This window comes from Cupressus sempervirens, chromosome 4 (assembly GCF_028749045.1).
Source record: "Cupressus sempervirens isolate cs-2001-9-10 chromosome 4, ASM2874904v1, whole genome shotgun sequence".
NCBI classification, from domain to species: domain Eukaryota; kingdom Viridiplantae; phylum Streptophyta; class Pinopsida; order Cupressales; family Cupressaceae; genus Cupressus; species Cupressus sempervirens.
In genome coordinates, this window is record NC_143121.1 from 465020090 (window position 1) to 465036881 (window position 16792).

At 36.5% G+C, this 16792-nt stretch overlaps 1 protein-coding gene across 3 annotated transcripts in view; it reads left to right on the forward strand.

The window, feature by feature from the left end:
- Positions 1-16792, forward strand: part of GCT (RNA polymerase II transcription mediator) — a 178404-nt gene that overhangs the window by 133386 nt on the left and 28226 nt on the right. For all 3 annotated transcript variants that reach the window (XM_089825525.1, XM_089825527.1, XM_089825526.1), the window contains exons 15-18: positions 1582-2952; positions 13467-13954; positions 14060-14147; positions 14305-14383. In XM_089825525.1, the coding sequence (XP_089681651.1) occupies positions 1582-2952; positions 13467-13954; positions 14060-14147; positions 14305-14383 (2026 nt within the window). The remainder of the gene's footprint in view (positions 1-1581; positions 2953-13466; positions 13955-14059; positions 14148-14304; positions 14384-16792) is intronic.

Here is a 16792-nt window from a genome sequence, read left to right on the forward strand (position 1 = left end):
TAAATTTCTAATTGGTGATGTTGGAATAACTTGGTAGTTTCATGAATGCAGTCAAATGACCTTTTGCTTCCCTTTTTCGGTGTTAGGTCTAAAACATGTTTGTCTGTTCAGTGGCAGTTCTCATCGATTCAAAGTGTATTGGTTTTTGTGTAGCTGACTTTTATCTCAAAGGCATTTGTTATATAGATCCAATCTTTATTCTAGATAATTGATCTCAGCAATTACCTGCTTGACTGCTGAAATAGTCAGCTTCCCCCATGTGAATGGTGCCCACCTTTGCTGAATTAATTGGTTATTAAAATATTTTGAATGTTTTGACTGCTGAAGTAATTGGTTTTTAAAATATTTTGAATGTTTGACTGCTGAATTAATTGGCTTTTAAAATAATATGAATGTTTGACAGCAGAAATAGTCAGCTTCCTCCATGTGAATGGCACACACCTTTGCTTTGTATTCGTTGCCCTCAAGTAAATGGCTCCATTAATATGAATGTTTGACTGCTGACATAGTCAGCTTGCCCCATTTGAATGGCGCCAACTTTGCTTTGTGTGGGTTGCCCTCATGTAAATGGATCCATTAGCATGGAAGAAATTGATTTTGTGCTTCCCCAACTTCTTTTTCTAAGAAATAATATTTACTGTTCTCTCCAACATTCTTTTTCAAATTTCTGATTGGTGATATTAGAATCACTCAGTATTTTCATGAATGCAGTCAAATGACCTTTTGGTGCCCTTTTTCAGTGTCAGGTCTGAAATACATTTGTCTGTTTAGTGGCTGTTGTTCTCATCAGATCAAAGTATATTGGCTAATTTTAACATGTCTGTTCAGGAGGGCAATAGCTATCAGTCTTACAAGGAAATTCATCCATATAGGCAGGAAAGTTAAAAAAAAATTTGGTGCTTAGGAAAATAATATGGAGGTGCAGATATGAAGAATTATTGTGGTTTTTATAATCAATCTAACTGATGATGTCCGTGTATTTTTAAAACTTTTATAACTATTGCTATGGTCATGGTCACATATGGTCTTCATTGAAATAAGTTAAAAGGCCTAATTATATGCAATTTTAGTTCTTCGTGCATCTTTTTATTTAATTATAAATTGATTGTAATAGAGAAGATTTTGAGATACACGCTAAGAGGTAGAAAAGAAAAAATCTCTGCTTTGAACTAGTTGGTTATTTATATGATAAACAAGGATTTGTCTTTATCTACGTTTAGCTTTTTTGGTTGGCACGTTTAATTTGATTTTCAGAATATCTTTAAATTGTTTGACTATCTTCTGTTGAAATTATTCTACTTTTAAAATCAGATAGAGTTCTGAGAAATGTCATGTTTTATGAATTTCTGAATGGAATGTTATAATTGTATTTACTTCTTTGTCTTTCTTGGAAGAAATATTGTCATTGCACTCATTCTGATAACTTTCCATAAGCTATACATGGTAAGTCTTATGACAGCATAATAGTTTGTAGGAGAGATAATCTTTTATGGACAAATATTGGAAACTTTTGCTTTCTGCACAATTTACATGAAGCAATTTGTCATTTAAAACTGAAAATCACCTATGTTTTATATGAAGCCTCCAGGAACTGCCGAGTCTTTTATGCTATCTTTAGCTGATTGTGGAGATGTAGTGGGCAGCCCAGATGCTAGAGGATTGGATGTATTGGATCAAATGCTTCAACCTGTTTTAGATTTTTCATCTTTAGATTGTTTTAGTCAGGATATAGAACTGGTCAAAGAGGATACTGAAAAAGACTCAAACAAAGATGCTAGATCATCACAAGCAGGGAGTCAGTCCTCAGGTCTTTCACTGGGAGAAGTTGATTCACTGCCAAAAGCCGAAGCTATGATAATGTTTGCTCCTGAGTATACACCAGTTGAGACTATAAGAAGTGAAATTGCTTCATCTATATTTAGGAGCCCGTATATTCCAGATTCAAGAAAACAACAAAATACCCAGTCAAGCTCTAATGGCTATGTCTACAGTGCTACCCCACCACCTTCTCCTTGTATGGAAAGTTCTGAACAAAAACCTGAATATGGTGGCAAAGGAAATGGTACTTGTAAAATAAAGAAAGATACAGGTATCCAACATGAGTTGAAAAAGCATTACAGACATGTGCAATCTGGAAAGCTATTGTATGAGAAGCCGTTGAGTAGCAATAATTCTTCTGTGGTTCAAAAGCGAGATTTGGCATTTTCATCTATCTCCCAATTGGTTTCCACGAAAGTTGGAATGTCTGTCCAGTTAAATAAATTTGAAAATGACCTAGGTGCTGGACTTTTAATGGGTCCAAGAACAGTATTGGCCACTGAAATTGAATGTGCAATGTTACAAGCTGCTATGTGCCGAATTCGGCATGTGCTTATGTCAAGCAATAATATTGTTCGTCTTGGTTCAAACCGATTAACAGTTGGGACATCAGCGGACCGACCACCCAATGCATCACATTTCCACGAATCAAACATTCCATCTGGAAAGTTTTCTGTCAAACAAATGAAAGAGAGTATACCTGTGAGGATTGCTGGTGATGCAGATGAAGAAATGCATGATGGACCTCGTACTGCACTGGTTGGGGTTTGGAGACCAGTGGGAGCACCCAAAGCTTCAAAATCATCTCCTCTACCTAAAAATGAGAATGTGAAGTCTTCGCCATATAATGTATCTGAAGAGGAGAGTGTAGTTTCAAGTATGCTCAAGCAACCGCTGCATGAATTTCTAGATGCTATGTCATTTCTGGTTCAACAAGCTACTACCTCAACAGATATTTCTCTTGATGGGGATTGTGGAGATGGCCCATTTGCATGGCTAGCATTTCAGGAACAACAGAGACGAAGGTTTTCTTGTGGACCTGCAATGGTCCATGCAGGCTGTGGGGGTTCTCTGGCTACTTGTCATTTCCTTGATGGTTCTGGCATGGAATTGATAGATCCTCTGGCCGCAGATGTAAGTTTCCTGCCACACAACCATAAAATTGATTATTTTTTCTATGCTTTGTATAGGCTCTTTTTGAGTTTATTTTACTTTTCTATGAACACAGTACTTTCTTCTCATAATAGTTTTTGTGTATAATCTCTCGTTAGATCATGCTAAACACAACATAAAAAAATAGATCTGATACAATAAAGCTGAAATCTTTATATTTTTAGCTTATGTGCAAATGTTTAAGGACAGTTTTTTTTTTTTTTTTTTTTTTTCCATCTGCAAAATTCTAGTTATAAATGATTTGTATTACAGTTAATCTAAGTTCTTGATCTTCTACTTTTGTATCCAATCTCTTTGATTACTTTAAGGACAGAGCATTTACATTCTTGCAGCTGGACAAAAATAATGGTAAAAAGTCTACCTCTGGAGAAATATATAGCTAGTTCTTTAGTAATTTTATTTGAAAGTGGGGATTTTATTAAAAATACGTTTAATAACATCTTGGAACAATTGACAAGAAAACTTGTTAGATCAAATAAAAAGGACTCCAATATGATCTTTTTGTAGGGGCACAATAGACTCAATAGTAATTGGGTTGATTTTGCATGGGCAAGAATTTTGAGACAAGGGTGATAGTGGAGGAATTATGCCACAAATGCATTGCAAATGGGCATAAAGTCTAAAGAGTGAAAGGACCACTTTGATGGATTACATGCACTGTTTCTTCACTAACTAAAAATGCTGTTAAGTGTTTTGGTGATAACTGCACCCGCCTTGGTCATTATTACTAAAATTGCATGAGGATAAACTTCATTGGTGTATCGAGTCTAATGCCTATGGATGTAGGTTGTAATTCAGAATTAGATTCTGCTGTATTTGCAATATTTTTATATTAACCTCCACAAATCAATGGCATTCGAAATGAATACAAATGTGACATTGTTTCCAGAGCAGATTCATAAGTTCATGGTAATAAATATGGTAAATGACATTAATCAATGACTGTAAGTTACAGCAGAGCACACGTAAGGAAAACACAGTTCTGACCTCTTTTATAGATTAATCTGAATTACAATGGCAACGGATATTTGACTCCAAAGTTGCACAGTTCTGATTTTCAGAGCTCAATGATCCAGACCAGATTTATATAGGTTCTCATCCCTGATTGGGCTCCCAGCAAGTCAATAAATCATTCTATTTATTCCCATGCCTTAATGAATGCAGTGATTGTTGTTGGGAAAACTGGGTAGTTAAACTGTTGGCATATCCGAGGGAGTTACACGGGTGCGACGGTTTGTCTCGCATCCCCCTGGGCATTATATGTAAGAACTCTCTTCATATAACGGGATATGGATATATAGAGTTACTATTGTATGTGATGATCAATGAATAAATGAAATGCTGATAGTTCTGTCTATATTCTGTCTCGAATACCTTGCTCTTCTGTCTGTATGTAATAATAAGTTCCTGTTACTCCACAAGGGTAAAGATTTGGCGCCATTGTGCCGCTGCAAATAGGCTGTTGCACCACCTACCCCATCCGTTAGCACAAGCATCCCTCGCTCACAGGAACCGAAGGGAGGAAATTGAGTGGAAACACTACTGACAACAAATCTTGCGAAATTTTGCCAAAAATATCTTCCTCTTGCAAAATTTTGCCAAAAATAACTGCTGGGAGGAAGAAGAACATGATGGAAAGCGATGAAGGACCAATCCGTGAACTTCTAAACCTTTGAGAAAGGAGAATAAAAATGACACTGTAAACTTGTTATGACAAGGTCACACAATTGACCAATGTTATACGGAAACATGAATTAATAAAAGTGTTTTGTTTAAACATGATGTTTTGTTAGACATTTGATGCCCAATTTTTTTGTGTTTTTGATAGTATATGTTTTTTTTTGTTTCACTTTTCAATAATACAACTAGTGCTAAAAAGTCTACGGCAAGCGAACTTTTAACCAAATACAATTTCCAACTAATTTTTGCAATAATTGAAACTGTAATTTTTACCTTTAAAAAGGTAATTACAACATCTTAAATGGCACCTGTATGTGATTGTAGACATTTTACAGTTGTGGCCAATGGAATGATGCCAAACATGACTCCTCTAGCAAGATCATGCCTGTGGTAGAGAAGCCATGACAAGAAGTTCAATGTACACCGATTGAATGTGTAGTCGGTGATAGAGAGAACACCCTCAGTGGCGTTGATTAATCGCAGACAAACATCTATTAATGATGTTAGGAAGACAGGCCACCAACCTACAAAATAACCCAGGCTGTAACATCACTTCCACTCAGCGCAGCCTTCAGAAAAATAATCGCAGCTTCCTAAGGATGATTGCAAACTCACAACTAATGATCGCTCCTTCCTGAATATTGATCGCAGTCTACAATTATCAGATATTCTAAATGCAAAACCTCCAATTCTAATGATAACTGCAGAATTCTAAACCCTCAGATATGGATATCAATTTGCAGAATAAGACGAAAACTCAATCCACTATACAGCAAGAAAGAATTGAGTGCATAGTCCAATTTCAGAACAATCCAATTTGCTATACAACAGCAGCAAATTGATTCACAGAGCAAAAGGAATCAATCCTCAAGAAAACTCACAACTTCAAACCCTCACAAGAAAATATCAAAAAGCAGTAAACAAGAGATGAATAATTTTTCTCATGGAGTCATATTTATAATTCAGTTGTGCAATCCAGCTTCTCCAATACACTTATCACTTAAGAGACTTCTCATTTACACTTTCAAATTATAACATGAAATAAGATGAGGTCCCTTAATAATTAAATGCCTCATTAATAACTTATTATATGAACTCCATGAATATGCTCAAACTACTGTTAATGACGACTAACTACCAGTGCCTCCTAAGTACTAGTGCCTCCACTGCACTGCTAAAAATAGAAACCACCTCAAGATAGACTTACTAAAAATAGTAAGTTTTCTACAAAAACCCTCAATACATACTGCCAACTCACGAGAGTTGCAATGATGAATTGATCAATCCTGGATATAGGAACCTACTAAAATGGGGACATTGCAATCTGGTCAAGCATAAAATTGATACACTCATATACCTCTCTAAGGTGGGTACATCTCCATCCCCATATCTGATGATTTGGAAAACTATAGTAATTAAAGAGACTGTATTTTGCATTACTCTTCTCTATCCCCTTCACCCTTACTTTCTTTGTCATGGCCCCATGTAAGTCATTCTAATCTTGTGTCATAATCATGAGTTGTTGTGGATTTTACAACTCAAGCATTCTCTCCAAAGAATGAAATATGATGCGTATATGGTCTCAATTGGTTTCAAGAACTCCTTCACAAAATTGTTGAAGAGAGCATGTGAAGTGTGGTGGTTGTAGATAAACATCTACACATCTCTCGTATGGAGTAGTCCTTTGATCCACTCAATCTTCCCCATGTCCTTGATTGCATTGTTCATGGCATGCATGCAACATGGACTCCACCACATATGTCTGTATGTTGCCTCAATAAGCTTCCCTACAACTCTACACACATGTGCTACATTTATTAGTATATGGACCACATTTTATGGCCCAATCTCCCAAATAGCTATTTGAAGCATGCCAGACTGAAAGTAAACATCTTTTCAATCCCCTACACAATTAGTTGCCTTGAGAAAGATTGGGCCCTCTAAGCATGTAACTATGATATTGATGAGTAGACTATGCCTAGTGTACATCCAACCATCTATAACTATACGACATCTAGACTCCTCCCAACATGCCCTCATCATCTCCATCAACGCACTAGATCTTGACATAGTTTTTATCCAAGATCATGTTCCTCAATTTGTGGTCACGTGGTGGCACATATGATGCTCCTCCCTTTGCAACCATTGACATCATCTCCTTAAAATTAGGAGATTGAGCTATACATAAAATGGGGTGCCATTGGCAAAGTAAACCTTGCCAATGGAATCATCTATCTATTCCCTTAGGTGCACATTGAACAAATCAGTTATGGGGTTACTTTGTATTTTGTGTTTCCCCTTTGCTTTGTGATTCAGCCAAAACATTATGAGTGAGGCCTTGAGGCCGACCTTGATATTGTTCGTTCTCTTTGATGCAATGTATGAGTAGAAATATGTGGCTTCCCTTACATCTGCTGACCCTTAATCTGCTGGATAGTCTAAATATGTTTCCTACTAAACAAGGTAGTAGGCAATGAAACTCCAATTTCATTAGGAACACCCTAAAGCTTAATTCAATTGTGTAATGCAGATTAAAAAAATTTACATGCTTTGACACCTTTTTCTTGCCTAAAGAGGAAGTGTACATTAAGTTTAGTGATACTCTCAAACCATTTTGTACCATAAATGTTGTATTTTCATTTCCTTCTACCACAACCTGTTGGTGTTGGGGCCGTTATTCTTCTTGCAAACTGTTTGAGAGGAGATTTGGGATTATAAGGACCCTAGGCCACTTTGCTAAAATATGGGAGGGGCAATTTGTAGCAAGTGGTGCACTAGCCATGTAACTAGTTTTCCCTTCCAGATTTGGCTTGTGTTCACCTCCCCATCAGGCTCATCCTCATTCTTAGGTTCGTATTCTAATTGGCTTGCACTATGAGAATAATAAATATCATAGTTTAAAAAACTGCGATATATCACTAATATTGCAAAATATAGAGAGGAAAAATGCCAGCCGATATAATCGCCAAATAAATCGTCGACGATACTTTGAAAAAAATCGCAATGCACTTGGAAAGTCAATGCATGGTAGTCAAATCTCCTCATATACACATCACTATTATGCTCTTGTATACACATCATCATCAATATATATATTTTTATAGAGCTATAAGTTGGTAAATTTATATAACTATAAGTAATGAATTGATGAGTTTATAGATAAATTTATAATATACAAATTTTAATTTATTTGAATTGGTTTTGTAAATTTATAATACTGTATAATATAGAATTATATTACTAAAGTAGTAAAATATTGTATATTAATAAATTCATTATAGAGAGTTATAAATTAGTATAAATTAATAACTGTATATATAATAAATTATAATACTGTATATTTATTCTTAATGTAATATGCATATGCATTGTTTATTAACAACATTTATAAGTTTATATTGTTTATAAATTATAAATTCATTATAGAGATCAAATATATTTATTTATAGTCTTCATAATTATTTATTAATATATATCTATAAAAATTATATATTTTCAAATGTGCAATAAAAGTGTCAATTTATTACCAAGTTTTTGGCGATTTTGAGTTTTTCACAAATTTTGAGCTACCCAAGATATTGCCTAAACCAAGTTTTTCAACTCTGATAGATATCCATCTAAACCTCACCCATAACTATGGGAGCTCATTTTGACACTACATTTCACAAAAATAAATAAATCAATAAACACATAATTTCCACCTAGGCCCTGCTTTAAAACAAAAAAAATTAAACCTCAATATTTTGAATTTTCATGACGAATTTCAAATTGTTATAAAATCTAAATTAATTTATGAAATGAAACAACAAGAAATGATATATGAAAATTAAACAACATTGAAAATCAAAATATAAAAGAAAAAATTAGTGAAAGCCAAGGACGTGCACTTAGCCCAAAACCCAACAGTACCCAGGACAGGTACTTAGAACGCCCATGTACCATTACCGCCACACCTCTTTGGTGCTTGGGGAATCCCAAACGTTTCGGGATGTCAGGTGACTCCCAAGCATCCCCTTGGAGATTGCAGAATTTTTTTTGTAGGGATAGAAAGTAAATGATGTCATTATGGTTCTTGTAGATCTGTATGCGGTCTTCAACATTGACATTGGACAATGATTGAGTTTGCTTTTGGCTTGGTTTCGTATCATATTGAGTTCGTAGGATGCCTGGAATGGAAGTCCGCACATTGGAAGCGTGAGGATTCAGATGTCTGTTGTGGTTAAGAAAACATATTTCTATCTGTAGTATTCAGTCATGAGGTTCCAAATCATGGTTGTCTTCGCTATGGGTGACTTCCATTGAACTAGCAATAATTATTGAGCAGCTAGAAAACATCATCGATATAGAATTCAAATCTTTGCTGGTATTGTTGTCATAGTCCATGTGCAACTCTTCCCTTTTGCCGTGACTACCTAATTGAGCAAGATTGATTGCAAGTTTATTGTGGCACACACTCTTAGGATGGGTCCATGGCAAGACTTGCTCAACCTTGGTGTAGAAGGTATTTGATGGAACTTTTGTAAGATGGGATCGTTGAAGATTGGTAGCTATGGTGATATGAATTTCTAATCTAGAATAATATGCTTCCTTCAATTAGTTTGGTATGAAGACTAGAGGAAATCATCTAGCATGGGTCTTATTTCCTTTGGTTAGAGCTCATATTTGTAAATTGGCGTGATCTTCTTCATTGTTCTTCATGACCAATTGATATAAATATTTATGAAGGTGTGGAAAGGTAATTGCTCACTCTTAAGTGATTTTAACGTGAGGAATGGGTCTGCTTGACAAGGTTTTCACAGTTGCACTTTTACATGTTTCATGCTTTACATCATCCCATCTTTTGAATAGTATTGTGCAAGAGATAAGATGAGATAAGATAAATTATTAATGTGCAACAAGAGACCACCAAAAGGGTCTAAGGGATTGAAAGTTACAACAGAGGAAGACCAGTAAAGAGGATGCCAAATGGCGCCTGGGGAAAGAATTAACAATCGAAGCCAAAGAGAAAAAGAAAAAAGAGAGGGACCATCTAGAGGTCCAAAGGAGTGGATGGCAGTGAATAATACCCAACACAAGTCAATTAGTCAACAAGAAGTAATCGAAAACCGAAGGATAATAATTGGGGTGAGAGGGGATCCGAGACTGTCTTCGAGTACCCCTAGGGGTGAAGGGTTGTCTATGTGTATGATCTCTACAAGGTCTCATGGATTTGGTGTGAACAGGAGTAAACTGGCCCATTGAACGCTTGGTACCTCTGGTGGGGGCGACCAATGGAAAGAAGGAAGTGATGAGATGATTAGAACCATGAACTGAGGGAGGCTGAAGCTGCAAAGTATGATCATGAAGACACATGGCCTCATAGATGTAAAGCGCCAAACACTGCTGGTTGGTGTCTCTAAAGAAAGAAGCTAAGGACTAGTAGTCTCTGAATAATCAATGGAATCTCCCCCAGATCTCATAATAAATAGGGCAGTGGAATAAGAAGTGTGACTGTCTCAACCAAACTCGTATCACAAAGCTGGTAAATCTGATTTGCGCAGTTTAGCTAGTGGTCGGTTTGGATGTAAAGCCAATGGGAACCCACCCTAAGGGAGCCCAAGGGGGTGTGCAGAGCACGAGTCCAACGCCGGTCAACATAGGAAGGACGGACAATGATCCCGTCCTAAAGGTCAATGTAGGGCTCTAAGAACTGGTAGTCTCTGAAGAGACAATGGAATCTCCCCCAGATCTCATAATAAATAGGGCAATGGAATAAGAAGTGTGATTGTCTCGACCAAACTCGTATCTCAAAGCTGGCAAATTTGATCTACGCGGTCTAGCTAGTGGTCGGTCTTGATGAGAACCCACCCTAAAGGAGCCTAGGGGGATGCACAGAGCATGAGTCCAACGCCCAGTCAACATAGGAAGGACAGACAATGATCTCGTCCTAAATGTCTATGTAGTGCTTAGCATAGGATGCCATCGTAGGATAGAGACCCCCTTTTGCCTACAGAGATTTGTTATAATGCCTTTCAAATAGGTCCAAATTGTGGTTCCAAAGGATAAAAGTCTATTTAGTCCCATTATTGCTTCACACGATATTCATTATTCTGGTACTGCATGCACATGATGGCGGCCAAGATTTTAAATCTTGTTGGTGGCCCCATTGTACTTAAAATTTATAGTAAGCTGGAAGTACTATTTAGGATCGTATCTTTGGTATGTTATGATAGCACTCACAAAAAGGTTGAAGATCTCTACTGGATGGCTCAAAAGGGAGTGGAAGGAGATTGACTTGTTGCTGATTTGCAGGTGATCAAAATAGCTCTTGAGAGTATGAAATCAGATTATTTGTATTTGCTTTCTGACAGGGATAACATTCTTAAGGTTGCTGAAATACATGTTGATCAGTTGGATAAAGAAAGGAATGAGATTATGGAGCTCAATAGGGAGCTTAAGGATACTCACGACGCATTAGATGATGCTCAATTTTCTCTTTAGGAAGCAAATAATTAGATTAGGGTCATAGATCACTCTCAGGAACATGAGGGTGAGGTGAGGCAAGAGTTTTTCAAAGAAGTCATTGTTGAGCTTGATAGCATTCAACAAACTTATGACTTGGATAGTTGTCCTAAAAGACCAAGTACCAAAGTTTCAGATCACATTCAGCTTATCGATAACCCCGTGTTTGAAGTAGATGGTGATTGGATTTTTGATAATCCTCTTTTTGAAATAAACGAGGACTCTCCTTTTGACTATCATGAAGGGGATGATTCTGATTTCAGAATATGGAAGCCTGGTACAATTCCTAGCATTGAATATGTGTCATAGGATGGAAGTGGTGAATTGACTACGTTTGTTCGTCATTGGATCAGTCCTAGTAGGGTTCCCAATTTCACACCACATAGGAGTTGGTTGGATTGTATACATCAACCTTTGGGTAGATTTTGGTGTAGTATTGATTGGAGTTATGTTTCAATCTCAAGGAATGAGTTTTCAACTTCATTCTTATTCATAATACCTATGTACTCGGAGGTTCTCCAGATTGATCATGACAGTATGATATTTGTTGCACCCAGGGTGTTACCTTCAAATCTTGAGCGGCTTGTTTATTATGCCATCTATTTAGGTCAGGTTGTCACCATCTACTACGTCATACATGGTTCATGGATACACTTCTACCTTATCATACTGGCTGGTTATGACAACAGGGTTTGGGATCCAAGTGTTGATAGCATATATCTATGGCTTATTGAGGATTTGGTTACAGCTCTACTCAGTTTGACATTGGATGCAGTGATGATCAGAGTTGTACGTTTTACAAGTGTAGCGTTCTTTTGTAGAGTTATATGGGATCTGGGGATCCGGTTGACGGAGGGACTGAAGAGGGGCACCTTGTTTCGTAGCATGGCTGGATTTGTTTCTATTTGGGCTGCAGAGCTACCTACAAACTCGTATGGGATCCTGGTACTAATTGCTTGAGGACAAGCAATTTTAAGGAGGGAAGATTTGTAATGTCCCTTTTTTGGGACATTAGAAATATTAAAGGACACAGCTATATGATATTAAAGTTGACAATGAAAGCGTGGACTTTAATTATAAAAGGTCAATTTAATATTCAAAGTGGGCTAAAGAGGACAAGGAGAGATAAGACGAAAAGCTAGATGGAAGTTGAAGAGTCACGGGGGAATAAGACAAAAGCCAGAGGGGAGTCGAAGAGTCTCAATTTGTGTATAAAAAAAGGAAAGAGGCTAATTCCTGGGCATGTTTGATTTATTATTTCAGATTTCAGTTCTCTTTTGTGAGAGTATTTGGAAAGCTTCAGTTTTCAGCTAGTATGAGGATGTAGCCCCTCGTGTTAGCAAATAGTGGATGCAAACCCATTGTCTGGGAGACATCAATTCAGGTGTTTCATATGCGTGCTTATAGGTTCTTCTTCGGATGTTCCAATCTGACTGTAAAACTGTATTTAAGATTGGGTTTTGATTGTTGGTTATTGTATTGCTGATGTATAATGCAATAACGTTGTTTTAGGAAGTTTTATGAGAGTTTGCTGGTTTCATTCTGTTGGTTTCAAACACATTTCCATATGCTTGAATACTGAATCTTATTTTGTGAAAGAACAGGTTTATGTGTATTGGTAAATCTTCTGGTTTCTATGGTGTATTGTGATACATATGCCTATTTCAAGTTCTGAATATATTGCTGAAAAAGAAATCCAGTAAATATCCGGTTTGGGATATTTCAGAATGGCTGACAGAAACTTATTACACAAAACATTTATTTTGTATATGAGTCCATGTAGCTCAATTTGTCACTCTTTTTCTTGTTTACCTTGAAGGGTCTATTAAATAGAAGCTTGTATTATTGTCCAAAATGGTTAGTAACCTTGAAGTCATTTTAACTTACTATGCTTGCCTAGTTTTCTATCTGTTCCATCACATTACATATTCGTGCTGAAGAGATTCAGTACGTTGCAGTATCCAGAAGGTTTGTCTGCTCTAGAATCTGTGACAGCAGACCATATATACTTGGTATTTATAGTGTATACTGTATATACCACTCATCAAAAAAATGTTTTCTAACAGTTATGCAATCGAACTTCTTGACCTATATTTGTTCATTCTTTTTTTTTTCTTATTAGGGCTGCTGACTTTTGCAGCAAAAGTATCTGAATTTCAATTCTTTAGAACAATCTGAAGGAAAACCTTCACATTTGACTTCATTATTGCATTTATCTAACTTACATGGATTAGTTTTCACTTAAATGTGCTTGTTTGATCATTTTTTGATGGATGCATTGTCATGGGTTTCAGGTTTCTCCAGCAACAGCACTGAGTTTGCTGCAGTCAGATGTTAGAACAGTTTTTAGAAAAGCTTTTGGGGATACAAATTCTGATGGCCCATTGTCTATTATAGATTGGTGCAGAGGGCGAGTACAGTTTGGTGAGGGGAGCCATGCAGGTGACAGTTCGTCTGGGGATTGCCCCCTAAATGATTCCAAGGAAGCTACAAGCACTGTCTCAGGAACTCTTGGAGATCCCATAACTCCACCACAGTGTTCAGCAGTTGGTTCAGTAAATCTCAAAGGTACAGGCTTGCAACAAATAGACAATCAAATTTCTGAAGTCCAACGTGGCAGCAAGAATTGGGGTATTGAAACTTTATCCATGCCAGAGAGCATGAGATTGGAAGATAGCAGTCAAAGACGAACAGCACTGGATACAGAGGGAGATCCACAAATGGGCCTGTCACGCAATAGACCAACACTTATGGCCCTCTCAGTACCTGCTTTGCTTGTTGGGTAGTTGATCTAACAAACTTCAAATAATAGCACTCCCTCTGACAGTTACTTTTGTGTTTATTTCTTGATGACATTCCTTTGTATTAATATGAGATCTCCTTACAGATACCAGGATGACTGGTTGAAGACATCAACTAGCCCTATTCAACTTTGGGAAAAAGCTCCACTTGAGCCATATGCACCTCCTAAACCTGTAAGCCCTGCCTACTTATGTGAATATCTCTGTTCTCCATGCACTTGTCTTCTTTTGGCTGTGCAATATTTTCTGTTATGGTCATTTATTTCATTTTGTCTCAGTTGTAGGATTACAACAGCGATGTGTTTGATTTCTGGATGTATATTGTTCCCAGGTTTCATACTATGTTATTTGTCCTGGTATAGATCTGCTACTTTCTGAGTCAGCTGATTTTTTTCAGCAGTTGAGTACGGGTATGCTTTAATCTTCTTGCTTCATATTGGTTGTTCTTACCTCATGGCTTGCTTTCATGTGTGTGATCTTTTAAGTATACATCATTTTTCTTTCTGACAAGTGTACTTAATAGTTATTTGATATTTTGTTCGTGACATTTTTGGTGATAATATAACAAAACTGTTAGTTTTATTAAATATGCTTTTTTCTCAAGTAACAGATTTTTACACCTCAGTTTGGTCATATGTAAAATATTATAAGTTTACATTTCTGTAAGATCCAAATTAAGATGTTCTAATTCCTTGTAAAGTAATGCCCAAATGTGAGGGGTTAATTTTGCAGATGTAATTGTATGGAAAATGTTACAGGTTGCATTGCTCTGTTCATACTCATTGCTTAACCCTGAAGCATTACGTAACAGTCATGGTGGTTGAGGACGAGAATTTGTTTCTGGCTATGGAACTAACACATGAGTTGGGACATATCATCAGCTTGAAAATGATAGGGACGAGGAATAAAATAGTGCAATGGACATTTTCTTTGTTAAAAAAGAAAATTCAAATCTTATATCGTATATTAATATAAAGAGATACATCAACCAATGTTGGTTTATGTATCCACCTTCAATAATTTTTGGCCTGCAATGTTGATTGAGTTAGAGCTAGCTGATTTAAAGTGCCTCAGAATTTTACTTAAGCCAGAACATTTTCCACCACTATTTATGCAGTGTATAAAGGAAGGAGAGGACGACAAGATCAATATGTCTTGGTAACTGTTAGGACAACTATTATTTCTGATTGGTTACCCATGATAAAATTGAGTTACACTCATGAGTTAGACAGTAGGTGATTAGTAAGTTCCTGACAGATAGTCACTCTAGAATGCTAAGTAGCCAAATTGGGTATGGGAACAGGTATGTGGGTATGAAACACTGGTACAATTGATTTTTTTATGGGGTTGGGTGTGTTTTGGATACCTCTCTCTCTCTCCCTCCCTCCCTCCCTCTCCCTCTCTCTCTCTCTCTCTATCTATATATACACACACATGTATGCCTGTATGAATGTACAACTATAAATGAAACTAAGTTTATAATGTCACATACCAATACATGTATATGACAAGTTGTTAGATATATAAATTTGTGCTGCGAAAAAACAAATTAAGTTTAGAATTCACATACAAATACATATGCCAAACAAACTATTACGAATTTCATATTTTGAAACATATCATACTCATTTAAATTCAGTTTTCGCTATCAAAAAGATCAAAGTAGAGTCTCATGATATATAGTCATTCTTTAACATAGAAATAATACTAGGAATCAGTCCATTAATCAGAACCATACAGGTCATCATCAATACCAAGATTATCATCAACATTGACATTAGATGATTAAATCCAACTGTTACTTGCACTAAAAGTATGCTGGCTACTTGACTCCTCCATTGTTAAAGATTGTACAGTAATGAAAAAATCCAAGACAGTATGCTCCGGTACAACATCCCACAACTTTTCTGCCCCTTCCTTGTACTCATCATTTTTGTAAGAAGGCACGAGTTTGAATGAACATAGACTAAATCCTCATTTTTGCTTGATACCAACTGATTGTTCTTCACTAATGGATGGAGGAGTATGTACTTCAATTTCATTCAGCTTAAGATGAACTAGAAACCGATTGAAGCAAAGGCAGATCTCATTACTGTCTCTATAATATTAATCAATCAAATGGAAAATAGTAATTTGAAAATGACAACCGGATTTAGAGTGGATAAAAATTCATAAAGCTACTTGTGATAAAACTTTGATTGTGAGAAGTTGGAGGTATGGTGATTTGTGGCCTTTGACGTACCACCAAGAGTAAGCATCCTTTCTATACTTGTCACAAAGAGCAACAGGACTATGACCAATGGGTGCTCCAAAATCAGCAAATTCACTCGTAACTACATCGTCCATTTAATTATCAGCGTAGAGTTTAGTAACAACTTTCCTAAACCCATAACATGTACTGTTTTGGGTATTTGAATGTTGTCAGTCACTGCTACTCTTTCTGGATCGATTTTCACTTCTTCCTTTCATACAATATGGCCTAGAAGTTTCCCTTTTGTAACTCCAAAAATGATACTTTTTGGGATTGAGAGATATCCCATATTCAAGGCCCTCAAAAATATTTTTTCCAAGTGTCCAGAATGGTCCTCTACCTTTTTGGAATAACCAGTAAGGTAATCTTGATAAACAACCAAAATAAAGCCAATCAGGCCTTAAAAGGTAACATCCAGCGTTCTTTGGAAAGTAGTCCCTGCATTAGTCAGGCCAAAAGGCATTCTAGCATAAACATAAGTGCCCCACAGAGTAGTAAATGTTGTCTTGTACTGTTCTGACTCTCTGACTTTGACCTGATTGTATCCGGAAAAGCCATCCATTAAGGA